At 48.7% G+C, this 18,526-nt stretch overlaps 1 protein-coding gene across 2 annotated transcripts in view; it reads right to left on the bottom strand.

Moving 5' to 3' along the window:
- Positions 1 to 7,130: 7,130 nt before the first annotated feature.
- The window catches only part of LOC142007173 (solute carrier organic anion transporter family member 1A2-like), a 37,433-nt gene continuing 26,037 nt past the window's right edge, over positions 7,131 to 18,526 (bottom strand). For both annotated transcript variants that reach the window (XM_074983726.1, XM_074983727.1), the window contains 5 exons: positions 12,747 to 12,912; positions 11,653 to 11,837; positions 11,035 to 11,099; positions 10,493 to 10,610; positions 7,131 to 9,540 (listed from right to left, as the gene is read on the bottom strand). In XM_074983726.1, the coding sequence (XP_074839827.1) occupies positions 9,381 to 9,540; positions 10,493 to 10,610; positions 11,035 to 11,099; positions 11,653 to 11,837; positions 12,747 to 12,912 (694 nt within the window). In that variant the 3' untranslated portion in view covers positions 7,131 to 9,380. The remainder of the gene's footprint in view (positions 9,541 to 10,492; positions 10,611 to 11,034; positions 11,100 to 11,652; positions 11,838 to 12,746; positions 12,913 to 18,526) is intronic.

Genomic DNA, 18,526 nt, shown 5'->3' with positions numbered 1-18,526 from the left:
CGGTCCTGCTGGCCCTGGGGGTGTCCCCGGGCGCTGTCAGTGGCTGACCTCTGGTGGGCTCTCAGGGAACACAGAGGGTGCCTGGCTGCCTGGGGCCTCAGATGGTGCAGTTGTGCAGAGGGAGAGAGGGAGGGGAAGCACTGTGCCCTGGCCCATGGCCCGTCCCCCCCGCTCCCCCTTGGGTGCTGGGTCTCCATCCTTGTCAGTGGGTGTGATATCCTTGTTGGGTGTCCCCATTGCATGGTCCCCCCACCCCCGGAGTTAGGGCACAGTGCTGTCCATGGAGGCTGACGGGTGCTGATGGCCATGCTGCCATCCTGGGACCATGCTGTGGCTGGGCAGTTGTGGGTCAGGGTCCGCTGGGGGTGTGTGAGGCTCCCGGTTGTGTCTGGTGCCCCCCTCCTGTGGCCTGGGGGTGTGTGCTCTGTGGGGTACATACCTGACCATCCATTGCCACCGTCAGGGGAATCCTGGTGGGTGGATGCCTGGATGGCGATTCATGAGGGGAGGCCTGAGGAGCCCCTCCTTCTCGCTTCAGGACCCCTCTTCCACCATCCTGAAGAGGGGGCTCCTCAGGCAGGCCCCGGGGTGTGGGCCTGGCCTCCCGGCTGGACTCCTACTCCAAGGCCTGCTGGGGCTCGTCGGCCATGGTGTCAAGGGTGGCCTAGGGGGAGGAGGTGTCCCGGGGGCCCAGGATGCCCCTGAGCTCCCTGTAATAGGGGCAAGCAGCAGGGGCAGCCCCAGGCTGGCTGGCCAAGTTCTGGGCCCAGGCGTAACGCTGCCGCAACTCCTTCACCTTGCTCCAGATGTGATCTGGCGTGCGAGCAGGGTGACCCCAGGCGGCCAGGCCCTCGGCCAGTCGGACGAACACTTCCACGTTCCGCCGCTTGCTCCCTATTATGTGGAGCACCTCCTCTTCACCCCAGAACCCCAGCAGATCTCAGAGCTCAGCCTCTGACCAGGAGGGGCCCCAGCTCTTTTTGGCCCCCCATTTGGCTGCCGGGGTGCCTGGGTCCCCTCGGGGGGGAGCCCTGGGCGTACACTGGGGGCTGGCTGGATGCCATGGCTGGTGGGTGGTGGTTCGGGGCCTCTGGAGGGAGCGCAGGGCTAGCATGTGCGTATGCTGCTGCCTGCACGCTCTCAGCTTCCTGCCACAGGAAATGCAGGTCTGTGGTGCTTTAACGACTGCTGTGTGCATGGACCATAGAGCCCTGCTGGGGCTGGACAGAGCATCTCAACCCCTCAGCTGATGGCCGCCATGGAGGACCCTGCTATTTCGAAGTAGCGGGACGCGGATTGTCTACACACGCCCTACTTCGACGTTGAATGTCGAAGTAGGGCTCTATTCCCATCTTCGGATAGGGATAGCAATTTCGACATCTCTCCACCTAACGTCATTTTCAACATAGAAATAGTGCACGGTGCGTATAGATATGACGCATGTTATTGCGACATTGTGCCAGCTACTCCGAAGTAGCCGGCTAGTGTAGACACACCCTAATTGATCTTAGCTTCTATTGCCCACCAGCCATGCCCTTCACATGACCTGGCATGGAGAGCTGGGCATTATCAAGGACTGTGGTTTATTTGTCAGGTAGCTTTATCAACCTTAGCCTACTACCACCTTTGAAAACTGAAACAAGTTCATGGCTAAAATTTTCCAACACTTCTAACTGAGGTGGGAGCCAAGATCTCATGTTCAAAAGGGATGTAGGCACATAAGAAACTAAGTCACATTGAAAGTTAAGAGGACTTTGGCTTCTCGACACCTATGGCATTTTTTGAAAAATGGGGCTACAGAAGATTGTACATGATAGGTATATAAGCCTGGATCTTCCACCATGATGCAGAATGATTTGGACTGTTTGCTTAAGGGTGAGCATTAAGCACCCAAACTCCTTTGAATTTCAATAGACGTTTACTCCCTGAGGCTTTTTTAAATATCCCAGCTGAGGTGTTTGTGGCATTATTAATGGAGCCAGAGCCTGGAAATACCTCAGAGTAAACAACAGAATAATTCTCTTCATTAAAGTTTGGATATGTCCCACAGTCAAGAGCCAGAGAATCCCTATAAACTTAGGTGAAAATCTAAACCACCTAGCTTTATAGCTGTAGAGATAGAGGCAATAGCTTCAATATTTTCTAAACCTCCAAAAACCACACAAACAAAGGCTTTTTGTAACCGACATGGGGCACGTTATAACACGGTTTTCAACCGATGTGCCATGACACACTGGTGTGCTGTGGCATGCCATCAATTTGCCCTAACTGTGGCTCTTTGCAGAGCTACCCCGGGGAGAGGGGGGACTGATGAACCTGTGCCAGCTGGGGATCAAGCAGCAAGGTTACTGCTCTCTTCTGTGGCAAGCGGGGAGGGGAAAAGGGCTGGAGCCTGTTGGAGCTGGGACATGGTCTAAAGGCTGTGTCTCACCTCCAACAGGCTGGTGAGGTTGAGCAACATTTATGAGCAATTGATTCAGCTGAGAAAAGTGTGTGGGCTGTGGAATTTTTTGGTCTCATGGAAGTGTTCCATATTACTCAAAAGGTTGGGAACCACTGTTACAAAGGTTTATTAGCAGTCATTTGGGGTTGCCTGTACAATGTGTATATGTATTGTGCCACTTGCAAGCAATGCAATAAACTCCTTCACATCCAGCATTCTATCTGCCGGAACTCTCAGATAACTGGCATTTTAACCTTAAGTATATTTTAGTTACATTTTCCATAAGTACAGTGTAATGAAAGTAAATACAAATAAATACAGCAAATGCGGTGTAAGTTTACAGTGTACAATACTCCTGTTGTTGGTGAGTAAAGTACTCTGCACACATTTTTGTTTGTTTCTTGATATCTAATCTTGTTTTTCTTTAGTGTTATGTATTGCTAGATATACCTCTCTGTTATCCAGAATATCTGAATATCTGACAACTTCCCAGTCCTGAGGCTGCCAGATTTGGAAGTTTACTGTATGCCCTTCTCAAACTCATGTTGATAACACCTGTTTACCTGTACACCATTCTTCCCCTTACTCCTGTCTCTCAATAATGAAGTGATTAACTACATGGGTATTGATTTCAAAATGTCTGTTTACTCTGTCCCTTCAGTTACTTCCTCATTCTGAGTCAGATAACTATAAAACATATTTGTAGATTAAGACAAAGTAAATATACGGATTTACAGAACACATTTAAAACATGGAGGATTTTTGTACCTGATTAGTACAAATTGAAAATAAAGTGCGTTAAATAGTCCAGAAATCCTTGGCAGTGTTCCCTTTAAACTGGTGACAAACTAAGCTTTGTTGTTGCGCACAACTGTGGAATTTGAATGCCCTGTATCTTTTCAAGTTTCCCAGGTTACCTTGGCACCAAACTGACTGGCGAGAAATGTTTCAGAGAGATTTTTAACCCTAGCTTCGGAGGAATATAATTTCCTCAGAGCAGGATGGTGGCTTTAAGCAGATGACGTGAGGTAACAAAAAGCATCAGGAAACTCCACCAGGCACCATACTTCAGGCAAGCACAATGCCTAGGAGGCCTGGGGGAAAATACACAAAACTGCGCTTGTTATTACAGGCTGCATTATTATGCCCATCTACCCCCTTTCTACAGCACACCAATTGAACTCCACTGGTCAGCGCACAGAGTGAGAAGGGACTTTGCAAAGAATTCAAAGGGTGAAAAACCCACCAGGGAGGTGTCATATAAATGGAACTGGAAATGTTAATCTCCAAGGGTGAAATTATAGCTCCATTAAAGTCAATTTTTGCTAGATGTTTCAAACACATGCATAAGTGCCCCTAAGGTAAAACACCAGTTAGATGACCCTTTGGGGGAAGATCCTTCCCGCTCTTCTGCGGGCATAGAAAGTCTCCTGTCACAGAGAGCTGGGAGTGCGTGGTTCTGTACACAGCGAAATACGGGGGAAGCCCCCACAAGGGATGCAGAGTCCTTGACTGTTGCAAAGCCCAGTTCCAGAGGCCCTCAGCATGCTCCCGGCAGCTGGACGTGGAAGGGGCAAATGTGGGCCTGAATTAGCATCTGTTTTGTCCCAGGGAAACTAGCAGCAGCAGGGGTTATAGCAACTTCCAGGAAAAAGTTAGGCTGGTAGAAAAGCTCTACAGGCAGGTGGGTAAGATTTGTTCCACTTCTAACCCACACAGGGGAGAAGTCTGGATCTACAATTTTCCACCCTTGTCCTTATGCAGTTTGAGATTTGTTTACACATATTGGCACATGCTTCTCACCAGTAACAGCTGCAGTATTCCATGAATTGTGCTAGTCCTGGGCTGCAGAACTTGCTGCCAAATACACCCGCAGCCACAAAATCACGCCCCAAGACTTTCATTAACAATAAAATAGCTTGGCCATGAAAACTAGAAACATAAATCAAATCTGAATCAATGTAGCCTTGTACTTTGCAGGCTGACTTAAAAACCAAAAACAAACAAAAAAAGCTAAACAAAAACAAAAAAATTAAGACAGATGAACTGTTCCCATTCATGTCAATGGCGTGGTGACTGTGAAACCTAATAATTTAATTGTCAACATTTCAAACTATTTGTGCTGAATATCTTTTTTTACAAAAACATCCCTTTAATGAGTCACAATCTGAAGTATTCTTACATCACCTCACGTGCTTAAAAGCCAGAAAGAGCCTTGATCTAGTTACTGAAACCTCCAACTTTGGGCTGAAAATCTTCTATGAGGCAAGCTTACATTATCAATACAAAAATGTATGGCAGACCGAACACTGAGCACTTGAGTCATTATGGAGTCAATAGATTTGCACCAGTATAAAACTGGAGCGATGCAGATACTCACTCAGGCCCCAGAAATGTGAAGACTGTAAAATAAGTTGAGTTTAAATGTCAAAAGCAGTAGCACAGGGATGGAGGAGCTACCTTGCTGAATGCATTATTCAGTTCCACAAAAATTCATTTTTATGTCTATAGCTACCCCACCAGAATGCTGCCAAAAGAAAAACCTGGCTGCAGACTTTGGCTCCAGCTTGCCATAAAATACAGGGAGCTTTGGTCATCAGGGTCATGCACTGTTCCAAAGGTGACATCTCTCCCATTCACTCTCCCTATAGAGCTGAAGTGGCTAAATCATGGCTCATGAGCCATGTGCAGCTGTTTCACAGTTAAAATGTGGCTCCAAGCGTCACCCACTTCCCACTTCCCAATCTCTGCCAATCAAAATGAGGGTGGGGAGGGAAGCTCAGAACTTCCCCTCTGTGGTGAGGTGAGGGGCTTTTCCCAGAGACAACTGTTGCCTGCTGAGAGTGGGGTGAGGTGCCCCATTGAAAGGTTTCCCCAGCAACAGCTGAGTCATGCCCCCACAGGCATGCTTCCCTCATGCGCCACCAGGTGTGCTTCCCTTCTTACTCTCAGCAGCCTCTTCCTGACACTCCCAAGTGCCAAGGGTTGTTAACTTCATGTGGAGACACAGTGGCAAGCAGCTAGGAGCTACACGGAGGGTACTTCTGTATTTACAGGAGGTTTGACATGCTGCAATCCATCTTCCAGAGATTGATTTTGCCGCATGTGTGAAGATGTGGCAAAATCGATCTCTCCGGGCTCGGCCAACAACCCTGGTATTCCACGCTGTTGCATGGAGTAAGGGATGTCAGTGCGAGCCTGGAGAGGAACAAAGTCAATCCTGATACGTCAGTTCTAGCTATGCTACTGGCATGGCTAGAACTGTGTATCTGGGATAGACTTTGATTCCTAGTGTAAACCAGGCCAGAGACGCCACTGCTCTAGCTCTGCAGGGAGAGGCAGCAGCAAATACAGAGGCTTTCCCTGCTGGTATCAGCTGTTGCCACTGTCTTTCCTCATGGTCTCAGCTCCCAGTTTGCCAGCTTTAGACATTGCTGTGCATTGTGACTGAATGGAGCCAGAAGACCCCAATAAAAATCTGGGAGGCATGTGACTTCACTGCATTATCTCTGGCCTCTGCCCAGTGGGTAGGGAGGTCTTGGGGCATCAGCCCCGCAGAAGGCACCTGCAGGGTTCAGAGTGAGCAGGGCAGAAGCCCCAAGCCCTAGCAGGTGCTTCCTGCAGTGCCAAAGCCCTGAGTCTCAGCAGGCAGCCTTTGGTTCTTAAAGATTGTCATGTGGAGCTCAGAAGCTCTGTAAGGTTGGCCACTGCTCTTGTAGCCCGTGAGAAGGCAGCAGCTACTCCAGTCTACTGGATTGCAGTCTCACTGTGTCTAGTGTCATTAATTGCTTCTTAAACTGTAACGGTGCCCAAAGGATGGATTCCTAAATAAATAAAATCAAAGGTGCCCAACATGTCTAGCCTGGAGACCTGTTTCAGTATTTTTATAGCTCTAAACCAATAATAATAATAATAATAATAATAATAATAATAATAATAATAATAAATCACGGTTATATTGCATTTCTTCCTCACTAACATTTTGCAGGCAACGCTCTTCCCCAAGTACCATTTACAGTACAGTTGAGAACCGCTATATACAGTTATCACACAGGATTTATTAGGGATCCAAGCTTCCTCATTTTCCCTGCCCATTCTAGGCTGAAAAGGGACTCCTGGCCCTTACACCCACCAGCTTCTAAGGAAGAGGTCCCTCGTCCTTTACAGGTTCATAAGGTAACAGAGAGGCAGAGGGGTTAGTCTGTATTCTAACAAAACAAAACAGCAGTCATGTAGCACTTTAATGACTAAGAAAATGATTTATTACATGATGAGCTTTTGTGGAACAGACCCACTTCCTCAGATCTGAAGTGGGTGATCATCTAATAAATCATTTTCTTTATCTTTAAAGGGTTCATCAAGGGTTCAGAAGTAGATTCCGGTCTTTCTGGGGAAGCCATCGGGTAGCAGCAGCCCAGATTTAGAGTCTACGCACATGTATACTTCTCAGGCTGCTGCTTCAAAACACTGGGTTGAAAAATATTTGCCAAAATAGATACTTGAAAGTGAAATTAAACAGCTAGAAGAACAGATAGAAACTGTTTATGAGGCAGAGCTGAAGAATATATGTCAATTTTAAAGACTATATCTCAACTGATGGTGCCTCTTACATACATCTTCACAGGCTTGTCACTCCCAAGCATGCATACACACAAAACACATGACTAAGCTGATCTTTTTGCTCACTTTTAATATTTTGGTTTACGCATTCAAGTGATAAATCCAGATAATGTCTAATAGGTAGTCTCGCTGTCCATGAAAGTTCTCTGCATTTGAAGCTCCAGTGATAATATACATGACAGGTCAAGAGTTCAAACCTCTGACATATGGTTGGCTGCAGCTCAGAACTTTAGTACAGCATCTTCCATATGAGAGACATGAAAGTAATATTAAAAATCCACAAATAACACAAACCGTGCTGCATTAGTGACTTCTATCATTTACAATGGTAGGCACAAATTGTAAAACAAGGAGAAATGTGCTATTTAGCAGCCCCTCCCTGCGGCTCCCAGGTGTTAGCTTCATGTGGAGGGACAGCGGCAAACAGCTAGGAGCCGGCCCATACTGAGAGGGGCACAGGGCCTGGGACAACCCCCCTGCCATAGGCCTCTCTCCTCTCGCGCTCCACCCTTTCCCTAAGCTTGACCCCTACTCTGTACCTACCCTGTATCCTTACCCCTTCCCATGAGCAAGGTGGCCTGGGGCATTACAAGGGCCTAGTATATCCGCTATTCACCACACAAGCGGCAGGAATTGGAGCAGCCCAGAAGCCTGCTGTGCCCTGCTGTGACTCCCTGCTGGCTGCTATGCTTCACTTCTCTGCAGTAGTGGGAAGTGGAGCACCCTGCCAGGCGCTCTGTTTCCTGACACTGCAGAGAAGCTGGCCAGGAGGGCCATATGGTGGAGCAGAGCAGGCTGCTGAGCTGCTCTACCTCCTGCCACCTCCATGGTGGAGAGCAGGGCTGAAGGACACAACTGCCACTGCCACACCAGGGCCTATAATCTGCTGGGTTCTTCCGATCCACAGGACAGGTGGGGTGGCCACTGTGTGGTCCCAAATGTGGAGGGTCTAGGGCGATTTGTCCTCTGTCAGTGAGGTTTTTAGGGTTTTTTTTTTCTCCTCGCTTTGTCAACAAGGCTCTCAGGAGAGAGTGCTGAATGCAGGATATGTGCTTTGAGGGTCTGCCTTCAGAGGTGCTGTCTGGACTCAGCAAGCGAGCAGTAAGCAGGTCCAGTGCTGGCATCCAAAAACAGCCCACTGTGAGTGCCTAGCAAAGAGAGATCGGCCATAGTTGTGTCACTTCCCAATAGGGGAAATAAATGTAATCCAGAAGCACTGAGACCACTGAGAAGGGAGAGTGAAGTCTAGGCTACAGCCTTGGCTAGGTGGCCATTGGCTCACGCAGCAGAGGCACGCAGCTTTAAGTCGCAGGTGCAATCCCACCTGTGGATGACCTGCGGATGTTGGTTTTACAGATGGGGGCTCATCCAGGATGGGTCACATAACTATGATCTGCATCTTAGGAAACAGAGGCACACAACCATTAAATGACTTACTTAAGGCCACAAAGTGCGTATGTGGTGCATGACAGGACGGAGAACTCAAGGATGAAATCCTGACCCTACTGAACTCCCCGGCAGAAGTCACACAGGCTTCACCGAAGCCAGGATTTCACCAAAGCCAGGTTTTCACCTCAGCTGTTTTTTATTCACAGAACTATCCTCAGATCACTTGCTTCTGACATTTGCTGTGTTAGTGTAATATTGAGCGCTTCCATTATTTTATACCGTTCACACACCTTTTTCCTATTTACTGTCTTCTATGGCAATGTCTACATTACAGTGTTTTTTTCAAAATAAGTTCTCCTGGAAGATCTCTTCAGAAAAAACTTCTTTCGAAAGAGCGCATCCACACACAAAGAAGTGGATCAAAAAAGCGATCCGCTCTTTCGATACAGAGCATCCACACAGCCCCACACTCTTTTGAAAAAACAGGTCAGGAATCAAAAAATCCAGTGCCACAAGGCCTGCTCTTCTGAATAAATGGCCTTCTGGGCATCTACACATGCTTTCTTTCGAAAGAAGATTTTGAAAGAAGGTGTTCTTCCTGATCCAGGAGTGGAAGAGGACTTCCAAAAGAAAAGCCACGTTCTTTTGATTTTGGATTGAAAGAGTTCATTTTGTGCATAGACACTCCATGTGTTCTTTTGAAAACAGTCTGGATTTTCTGAAAGAACTTGCTAGTGTAGATGCAGCCTATTTGATATTTTTAAGATGTGAATTGAGAATTTGCTTTGTGAAATTATGTTAGTCTCAGTGCAAGTGGGTTCAGTAATTTCAGTCACGAATCATTAGTGAAGATATACTTAAGTTAACGCTGTGAAGCTATCTCATGATGTGCCCCACAAAAATGTGAGCTTTTGGAATGCTTCTCTCTTCAGTCATTTTGCTCTTCTATGGCCTCCACTGCCATTGGCAAACTCTTAAAGGTCTTCCCTTCGGAAGATTTAAATTGCTTCTTTAAAAAAAGGAGAATTAACACACATGGGAAGTAGGATACTCCATGTAATATAGCTGGCAGTCCCAGGTTGAGCCGCCTGAAATAAAAGGTGTGATTCATTAAAAATGTATCGGCTTGCAGCATTAGAATATAGCTTTTTGTTCTTGTCAGTGTAAAACCTGGCTTCTCTAAAAGTACACTAAAGGCTTGGGCTTTGGTTCTTTTGAATCTCATTGTACACTGGATCAGAACACAGATGAGGTGACTCTTGGGTTATTTAGGAGGTGGCATTCTTACTTCCCAGCCTATATTGAATCAATACCCAAACTAAGGTCTAGTGGATAGTTGTTTCCTGAAAGGCCCATTTTTTCTGTGAGATGCAACTGAGGAGCTTAATATGTGTGGTCTTTAAAGATCTCCCAACATTTCTTGTGGCATTACAGAGAACTATAGGCACAGTATCCTAGACAAATTCCAACTTGGATAATTACATTCTACCTACGTGAACTACGTCTGTGATACCATTTGGAGACAGTCACCTTCATTTCCTACTCAATAATGTTAGGCAGTGTTTTTGCCAGCTGTTAAACAGCTGCCACTTTTCCCAACACCAGCAGCTGCATTTCAGAATTGGAAGCCCTGGGGAGCAATGCCTGTCTTTTTTGTCCTATGTTTGTACAGCGCCTATCATAATGGGGTCCTGGTCCATCACTAGGGCCCATTGGCAGTGCGGTAATTCTTTCATTAACTAAGCAATTAGAATAATAATGCTTGTACCATTATAAAGCACTTAGGATTCTTTGTGATAAAACGGGTGACATATGGGCATGATACGATAACAAGAAACTTTTGGTCAGAAGCTCCTGAAAAACAAAATACTTGGCAAAGGTACAGGGAATGAGATTGATACCGATGAACATGTTTATGCCCATATCTATAGCCCAGTGTTCGTGGTTTGCCAGCTGGAGGGAGATCAAGAGCACAGATACTATAGTGATGAACACAGAATAGAGGAATAGATAAAGATCGATTTGCAAAAGCAACTGTACCTGTATGTGACAACATCATACAACCTACATGCTCCTTTACCACCACATTTCGTAGATCCCCATTTCAAGCATGTTGTGTCTATCAAAGCTCCAAAATAAATGGGAGATGGAATTCCACCTATAAGGGAGAGAAAGGTGTAACAGTGAGGGTAGGTAAGATGTTTTTCAATGGTTTTTCAAGCAGCACACTTTTCTGCTGATTAATGGAATAAAGATAGGATCTGTAGCATTCCGTCCAGTTTGTATCTTCTTTTCTCTATAGTTCAGACATGCTGCTCTACTTCCTTAGCCTCCTTCTCCTCTTCCCACCTAAGCAGTTTCTTTCTTGATGCTTGTTCAGCATTTTGCACACACTGCAGTTAAAAAAACCCATATACTGTAGTTGTCATTCAAATCTCACCCAGATCTAAAGCTAAACCTATGTATCTGGCCATGCTTCCTGTGCCAGCCGGCCAAAGGAGTTTTTTCAGGTAAATAGAGATGTGTACTGCTCTGCATTTGTCTTTGTTTGCACTCACAGCCTGGTTAAAAATATTTCTTACCTAATACTCGTGTAGCAAGTGTATGGATACCCACACCAAGTGACTTTTCTTCAGGCTTTATAGACCTAGGCGATAATTGCATTGTATATTGAACAAAATTGGAAATATACATGTGAAACAAAACTGCCACTGGTGTTTCAACCAAATTCTGCATCATATTACTCCAGAATCCACTATATAAGCCATTAATTACAAGGCTCCATTATGCTGATTAAGTAGCACTCATAAAAGAAGATGTCTTTTCTAGATCCTTGACTAGGACTTTTGAACTACGAGGGGAAAGCTCCACTGCACCATCTACCATTTTGCAATGAGCTCATAAGATGGAAGCAGATGTTGGAAGTGATATCAAAGCTGCATTTATATGCATGCTGAGTACAGGTGATCAGTAAGTTAAATTTATTATATACCATGATAAGGTATCTCAGTGCACTGACTCAAGGGTGTCCCATTAATCTGGAGCAGAAGCAAAATCACTTCCCAAAGTTGGGAAGGCTTGTCCTGAAATATAAAACCCTACAATCAGCATCGGAAAACAAATAACTTCCACCACTCGCAGGGATGCACCACCTCAGTATAAAATTTCCAGTCAGGTGCTTCCAGGGCATTCTACTGTACCTTATAAAAACCATATATCCAGGCATGGCTCCAAAGGAGAAAATGAAGTTACAGACTAATAATAATACTAAAAAGTATGTAAGCATCATGTCACACTCAGCTCCTTTTTCACACTGGCCAAGAACTGCAGAGACATTTCCAGATGAAAATCCTGAAGCTGCAACACAGGTACAATTTTCAAACACCTGTTGAAAGATTGTTTTAATCATTTAGGCCCAAAACAATGTGCTTACGTATCTTACACCGTGTGAGGTCCCATTGAAATCAATTCACAGAGCAAGAGAATAACGAATGTGAGCAACGTGTAAAAATATATTTCTCTGTGAGTTCTCATAGTTATTTGAAATATTTATATTGGTTCTCAGGCTTTCTAAACTCTTCTTTGGTCTACTTTTTATTTTGTTGTATTACAGGTCTCATTCTCAGTCATGGACCAACTGGTGTATAAGAATTTATAATTAAATCCTTATGGAAAATTCTTACAGTATTGAGATAATGACTTCTCCACAAAATTTTTCTTTGTTTATTAGCCATCCTACAGAATGTTAGAAATGATTATATCCCTGCTTTAAAATGCTATTATTGTTGTGAGATTTCTAGTGCTTCCCAGGGTTTAAAACATGTGTATGGGAGGTTCCAGGGTCAAAAACTTTACCTCCCACAAATTAAAATTGCACTTTGTTGCTGAGGGGTACACTTTAAGCACTATCTTACCAAAGCTGCTGCTTCCAAATAAATTTTCCACCTTTTAGAGCACTTTAAACACTGGTGCTTCCAGATTTCAGATAAGTGGGAAATACCACAGGACTAATTTTTCACATGGCGTTTTGATATTTCCACTTCCATCTGTGCCATAAAAGACACGAGGATTGTTCAATGTTTTGTTTTCTTTAAATTTTATTGAACTTCTCCAAGCTTCAAGTTTTCAGATTCAGTCTGAATTTGAGGCAAAGGGTCAGGTCAGTTCTTATTGTATCCAAACCACTTTTTCCCAACTCTAATTATCACTCTGTAAAATCGTAGTCAAATGTATATGTACATATCCACTTGCACCACGCTATCCAGATTGCAAAATTTGAGCTGATGTGCCTTACTGTATGTTTTCTTGTTCCATCTGATGCTCTACAACCAGCAAGACATGGTGAAATATATGTTATTCCATTCTCCCCACAAACAGGATCCCACACTTTAGTTGAGCAATCACAATCATTGTTGCAGTCAGAAATTAGGCTTGTTTCCATGTATGAGAGCTGTTCTATTCTGAAATATATTTAGAAGGTGAATAAACAATTTAAGAATTAAAAAACAACCATCACTACTGCCTAAAACAGCAACACTCACCCAATAAAAGCTTCTCATCCCTGACTACATAAAACCCTCTCAGTAGGTCAGCAGCTTCTCCAGAACTGAGCCCTTCACTTCTCCCTTACAACAGGCATTGCTCAGACCCAGGGCTGTTAATGAGGCGGAGGGAGAGCTTAAGGGGAGGGGCCCAGCAGTAGCAGTGCTGGTAGCCAGAGCTCGAGGCTCCCTTGAACTGCTGCTCCTTCCAGCCTTGGCCCTGCCCTTTCTGGGAACACTGAGCCCCACTCCCCACCCTGCTTGGGCTGTCAACCCTGCTGCTAAGACCCTTTGGGTGGGTCTACACTAGACAGCTTTGTCAACAGAAGGGGCCTTCTGTCGACAGAACTCAGGGAGTGTCTACATACTTGAATCCTTCTGTCAGCACAGTCTTGACAGAACACTGCATTTGCATCGACAGTATTATCCCTCAAAAATTTGAGGCACAATAATCTGTCGGCAGAGTACTGTCGACACAAGTGCAGTGTAGACACTTCTGTTGACAGAGAGGGCTTCCGGATGCCCGGCAGCCCTCTTTGCAGAGCTGCCATTCTGCCTTCTGGCACCAGAGGGCAGTGCAGTCTGGCAGTTCTCTGTCGAGAGAGCAAGTTGTGTGTCGATGCAATCTGTTGACAGACCTTCTGTCGCGATTTCCCTGTCGACGGTAAATTCTGTTGACAGATGTTTGTAGTGTAGACATAGCCTTAGGCTGTGTCTACACTTGCATTCTTCTTTCAACAGAAGTACACAAATTAGGTACATCGAAATGCAAGCGAGGTATAAATTTGCATGTCTGACACCTCATTTTCATATTCTTATTTCAAAAGAGCTTTTGAAAGACAAAAAGCAGTGTAGACACTGCTGTTTCGAAAGTAAACCCCATCTCTGAAAGAATCCTTCTTCCCATAAAGAAAGGGAAGAAGGATTCTTTCGAAGATGGTGTTTACTTTCGAAAGAGCAGTATCTACACTGTTTTTCTTCTTTCGAAAGAAGCTATTTCAAGAAAAGAATATGCAAATGAGGTGTCAGATATGCAAATTTATACCTCATATGCATTTTCTCTTTACCTCATTTGCGTACCTCTTTTGAAAGAAGAATGCAGCTGTAGACACAGCCTTAGGTTTAATCTTTCTTCTGTTGTAAATTTTTGGATCAGTACATCATAGAGTCTACCGTGATATGCTATGACTACTGCAGAACTTTACTTTCATAGCCTGTGGTGCTTATCCTGCCAGGTGTGCATGTATATGTAAGTACAGGTTTGTATAAACACAGGCACACACATGCAGATTAATGGCAACCTTCAAATCAAGAAACTGCAGATAAAGTATGCTACATTATCTACAGGAAAATGACGTTTAGCTAACAAGCTCCTGTAGGTCCTTCAAAGTTAGAGCAATTGCATATGTAAAAATGGTTGGCTGAACACATAACTGGCCACTGACACTTGCAACTAACGTAACATGCAATTTTATTAGTCACAGGTACTAGTGGGACATGCAATCATATGTGTATTTTTGTTTTCATCATATGTGCCATCATATGTGCCATATTGTTGCATGGAAGTGCTAACTGCCACTTTGCACGCATGCCCTAGTGGCTGAAGGGAGAAGCACATGGCAGCGGCTGTGGATCCAGTGAGTACCAGGCATTGGCATAGAGCAGGGGGAGGATGGGAGGGAATGTGGGGTGCCTGGCCCAGGAGGAGGTATGGGGGAATGGGGGTGCCTGGCTCTGGAGGAAGGGAACGGGGTTAGAGCAGGGTGGGTAGGGATGCCTGGCTCTGGGGAAGGGAGGGAGAATGCATTGAGCCATGTATTATATATCTAACTTAAATCTCTCTCACGTGACAGATAGAGAAATAAAAATGAATTATGGGTACTGGAGGCACTTATAATTCTCATTAAAAAAGGTTGAGAAATACTGTCAAAAGCTGTGTCTACACGTGCACAAAAATTCAAAATAAATGGCCCTTTTTTGAAAGAGCGGGAGGAGCATCCACACGTGCAAACCCGTCTTTCAAAAGAGAATCGAAACAATGGGGCCCAGACTTCGAAATCCGAACCCCGATCCCGTATAGGGAAGATTGCTCCCTTTCGAAGTAATAAATCAAAAGAGTACACGTGTACACGCTGCACAGTCCGCTCTTTCGAAATACAGGTCCACCATGGCACCTGTCAGCTGAAGTGCGGGGCCGCTCCAGCCAGCAGCAGTGGGGCTCTATGGTTCCTGCGTTCAGCTGCCTTAAAGCCACGCGCATGCAGGAAACCCGCGGCAGGAAGCTGAGAGCGTGCTTGGAGCAGCCTGCACACGCGCGCCAGCCTGACGCTCCAGCACCTGCATGGCAAGTAGCCAGCCCCCCCACGAGCCCCATGACCCCCTCCCCGAGCCCCTGCAAGACTCCCAGGGAGAGAAAAAAAAAGGGCCCCCTACTGGACAGAGAGGGAGCTCCGGGACCTCCTTGGCCTCTGGCAGGACAAGGAGGTGCTGCACCACATGGGCGTGAAGTGGCGCAATACTGCAGCCTTCGGCTGCCTGGCAATGGGCCTCCACACCAGGGGCGACCCGGAGTGCACTGCGGAGCAGGTAGGCTCCAAGGTAAAAGAGCTGTGCCAGAGATATGCCCGGGCCAGGGACCAGGCTGGATGTACTGGGGCAGGACCAGCGACTTGCCCCTTCTACAGGGAGCTACAGAGCATCCTGGGGCCCCAGGAGGCTTCACCCCCATGGCTTTCCTGGACACCTCCGGGGAGGAGCTGCAGCTGGAGGAGGTGGAGGAGCAGCCCTGATTGGGGACCCAGGAGGGTGAGGGGACCACGGACTGGTCCAGTGAGGAGGGGGAGCTGACCATAGTGATCCCCTCCTGCTCCTCCAGCTGGGCAACCGAGGGCCAGACATCTGTGGATGTCACCGAGGGATCCTCAGGTACGTCCAGGGAGGGGTGCACACCTACTCCTCAGGTGGGGACGATGCAATGGCTAGGTGCCTGCACACGGAACCGGTGGTCCTGGACCACACACAGGCCAGCCTCCACATGGGATGCGGCACCACGCGGTGCCACACCAGCGACGCTCAGCACCCGCCCCCAGTGGACCATGCTGTAAGCCACACAGGGGTGGTGGCCAGTCGGTGCCAGATGGAGCCCTTGGCCCTTGCACTGCAGACCGGGAAGGGCTGCCTGTGGGAGAGACCTCTGGAATCACACCCAGGCTGGGAGGCGCAGTCCCGGGGAGGGCACTGGTCGGTGCTCCCTGGAGGGTTCATTGTCCCTTGGAGGGGGGCCATGGGGTGGGCTCAGGCAGGTAGGCCACAGATGGGTCCCTTCCGTCCAGGGCACACTACTGACATGCTCTTCTCCTCTTCACACAGCCGCACCATCCATGGGCCAGGAGAGCCCCACGCCATCCCTCGTCCCGGAGAGCCCACCCACAGCCGTCAGAGGTGTCCAGACTCCATCCCAGGCAGTGTGCCGTCGGGGCCGTGGCTGGACGGCCCCCCACTGGGCCAAGAAAGACCGAACCACCCAGCGCAAGGCTAAGGTGGCCGAGGAGCACCTCCAGCTTACCCAGGCCGGAATGGAGTGGCGGAGGGTGGCCTGGGATAGACTACTGGACACCCTTGAGGGCATTGGCCACGCTGTGCAGGAGCACACAGCCACTGTGGCCCACTCCTGGCCCCCCCCCGGCATCTCCCTCTGCTGGCCCTGCCCCCTCCGCCCCACCAAGCCTGCCCCCTCTGCCCCCACCAGGCCCGCCCGCCAGCAATATTTGCCAGTGCTACCAGCACCCTCCCCTCCCCCACCAGGGACCCCGCTCCCAGGGGGGCAGGGGTTCCAGGGGCCAACGGGGTTCGCAGCCCACCACCTCTGCCCCGCAATGAGCACCTCGCCCCCCTCTGAGTTTGGTTTCCCCCTCCAAGTTAGGTTTCCCCCGTACATATTTATGAACACCCAATTATAGAAATGTTTCTTTATCACCACTCCATGCTGTGCTCCTTGGTGGCTGGTGGATGTGTGGGTGCAGTGCTAGTGGGGATGGGGGTGGCAGGGATGGTGGGTGACAGATGTGCATGGGATGTGGGCGTGCGTGTGGGTCAGAGGTGGCCATCGGCAAAGTCCTGCTTGAGGGCCTCCCGAATGCGGTGGCCATCCCGGTGGGCCTGGAGGATGGGGGCAGCACCCGGCTGCTCATAGACAGCGCCAGCCAGAGGGTCCCCCCCAAGGACATAGGCATCCCCCTTTCCCTCAATGTTGTGGAGGACACAACAGGCGCCCACCACCTGGGGCACGCTGGGGACCCTGACCTCCAGCTGTGTGAGGAGGCACCTCCACCGCCCATTTAGGCACCCGAAGGCCCACTCCACCACGTTGCTGGCATGGTTGAGGCACTGATTGAATGCCTCCCAGGTGGGGTCGAGGTGTCCTGTGTAAGGCCTCATGAGCCATGGCTGCAGAGGGGGGTACGCCGCATCTGCCACCATGCAGAGCGGCATGGTGACATCCTCTGCCATGGGGATCTCACTCTGGCGGACAAAGGTGCCGGCCCCCATGCAGTAGCAGAGGCCGGAGTTCCGGAAGACCCAGACATCATGGGTGCAGCCAGCCCAGCCCACGTAGAGGTTGGTGAACCAGCCCCTCACGTCCACCAGGACCTGCAGCACCACCCAATGGTAGCTCTTTCAGTTCACGTACTGGCCGGCGCTGTGTGTTGGGGCGTGGATGGGGATGCATGTGCCATCCAAAGCACCAATGCAGTTCAGAAAGCCCAAGTCCTGGAAGCCAGCAATGGTGTTGTCCACATCCCCCAGGCAGATGACCCTATGGAGCAGCATCACGTTGACAGCCCTGACGACCTGCAGAGGGGAAAGGGGAACGTGCTCTAGTGCGGGTGTGGCAGCCGTTGCCCCCCGCCTTGGGCCCATTCTGCCCCCTTCCGTCCGGCCCCTGACCTGTGCAGCCCCCGCCCCCTGTCCAGCCCCTGCCCCATCCAGCCCCTTGCAGGGAAGGGTTCCCTTTGCCCCAGCCCCCCCGCCTGCCCGGCCCCACCTTACCTCCATAAGTACAGCCCCGACGGTGGCCTTGCCCACCCCGAACTGCTGTCCCACGGAGCAATAGGAATCTGGGGTGGCCAGCTTCCAGATGGCGATCGCGACCTGTTTCTCCTAGGTGAGGGCTGGCCGCATGCAGGTGTCGTGGTGCCGGAGTGCGGGGGGGAAAGCCAGTGGCAGACCTCATCAAAGGTCTGCCTTGACATGAGGAAGTTCCGCAGCCACCTTTCCTCACCCCACTTCCCTAGCACCATGCTCTCCCACCAGTCGGTGCTGCTGGGGTGGGTCCAGAGGCATCGGGGCACCCGGGGGGCACCCGGCGGTGCCCCAGTGGGGGGATCCCCATGGCCCCGGGGAGACTGCGTAGCCACCCGATGAGCTCGGGTGCAGCTGCAGCGATGGTGCACAGCACTGCCAGCAAGGCGTCCATGATGAAGGCATCCTCCTGCAGGAGCTGTCGCTGGGCCTCCATGGTGGGCACGAGTGG

Source organism: Carettochelys insculpta, chromosome 1 (assembly GCF_033958435.1).
Source record: "Carettochelys insculpta isolate YL-2023 chromosome 1, ASM3395843v1, whole genome shotgun sequence".
Classification (NCBI taxonomy): Eukaryota; Metazoa; Chordata; order Testudines; family Carettochelyidae; genus Carettochelys; species Carettochelys insculpta.
Note: the sequence above shows the minus strand (reverse complement) of the source record. Positions and strands in the feature narration are given on the sequence as shown.